The sequence below is a fragment of the Aplysia californica genome, unplaced genomic scaffold, assembly GCF_000002075.1.
Source record: "Aplysia californica isolate F4 #8 unplaced genomic scaffold, AplCal3.0 scaffold00747, whole genome shotgun sequence".
NCBI classification, from domain to species: domain Eukaryota; kingdom Metazoa; phylum Mollusca; class Gastropoda; order Aplysiida; family Aplysiidae; genus Aplysia; species Aplysia californica.
The window spans coordinates 153,503-155,047 of record NW_004798017.1 but is presented as its reverse complement, the minus strand read 5'-3'; the positions used below and the strand labels follow the sequence as shown (position 1 = coordinate 155,047).

The 1,545-nt window shown below is 41.1% G+C and overlaps 1 protein-coding gene across 1 annotated transcript in view; it reads right to left on the bottom strand.

The window, feature by feature from the left end:
- The window catches only part of LOC101848692 (phosphatidylinositol 4,5-bisphosphate 3-kinase catalytic subunit beta isoform), a gene marked incomplete in the record, with an annotated part of 37,745 nt that overhangs the window by 12,813 nt on the left and 23,387 nt on the right, over positions 1–1,545 (bottom strand). The window contains 1 exon segment of the mRNA XM_013088456.2: positions 690–814. Within this exon segment, the coding sequence (XP_012943910.1) occupies positions 690–814 (125 nt within the window).

Sequence of the window (1,545 nt, the reverse complement as noted above, 5' to 3'; positions counted from 1 at the left end):
GAAAACAGGTGGCCCCCACCTCCTCCTTTCGCAAATATCTTGACTTGTATTCAAGACAAATCGATATTTTTTATCCAAATAAATACAAGTGAACAAGCTTTAAGATGATACCAATAACTCTACATGCCCAAAAATTGACGAGAGCCTGATTCCATCACGCTCCCTCACAAATATTTTGTTACAAGTATTGGATATACTTCAGACCACTTTTTTTCTTCTTGGACTCCGGTGATTTTTGGGAATAATTTAACGATTTGATGTCCTGAAATTGTTCGATAGTGCTTTGAGATAGGTTCGTAAGATTCGATGATAAGATAGAAGTGCTTCCCGCCTCTTAAATAGCCTAATAGTGTTGACAGGGCCGTTAAATCAACTCACGAGAACATACTACATACAGCAGAAGTGCTATCTGGTACTAACTGCATAAGGTCATATGAGCGCCAGAAGATTAGAGGTGTTACAAGAGAGTAACAAACATAAAAAAGAAGAAGGGAAGATAAGGACGGTAGATATTTGATAGGAAAGAAGGAGCAAACCACACCAGAGCACCCGCCAACTGCCCAACAAGTCTATGAACACATGAGAATTACATATATGGAAAGTCTATGGACAAGTGTGATTTACATATACAAGAGACTTGTTGTATATCATACGACAAGTCTCTGGTTTACGCCATGTTTGAGAATCACCTGAGCTCTTTGTCCAAACACTTGACGGCAAACTCTCGGACGTTCCGGTCGGGGTATTCGTAGTCCAGGATCTCCAGGGCAAAGTCCACGGGCAGGGTCGGCCAGGTCTGCAACAGGGCCGTCATCTGAAATGTCAAAAGGTCGCTACCTTAGAATTGCACAGTTCTATCTGACATTTTAAGCAGTTTAGGGTTACTAAGACCATGAGGTCAGAAACCAAATGTTCTATCTGCACTATCAAAATCGTAAGATTATTCGAGGTCATTGTCAAGATATTCAAAGAATTACATTTGAAAAAGCTCGACACGTTGGGAAATGCAAAATTTTGAACGACAAATTTCTCAGAACCAGGTACTGAGCTGACAGAACTTTTTGTAATTCTAGGGCTGCAACGTGCTAAGTTTTCACCTTGTCCAGCAGGAAAACTCTGAGCTTGCAACAATTCTTTTGTTGCACTGGCGAATGTTTCTGTACATCACTTTTTTTTTTAATCTCTCGTATCAGCATTCAATAAACTGTCAAGGCTTCGTTCTAGAGTGAAGTACAGCATCCGTTAGTGAATTTTGGCATAAGGAAATGTGATTTTAGCACCAGTAATCGGCTTTTAGCAACAATAAGTAATTCTTAGCATCAGTCAGTAAGTGAATTTTTGCATCAGTCAGAAAGTGAATTTTTAGCATCAGTCAGAAAGTGAATTTACTTACTGCAGCCAGCTTTATACAGTTATGCCACTTACTGCAGCCATCTCACATAACTGTTCCACTTGCTATATCCACCTCCCACGGCGTCACTTTTCGCCCGATTCTGTTACCTTTAGTTCGCGTGACTCAGCAGCCCGCCGGAGCTCCCCCGCTCG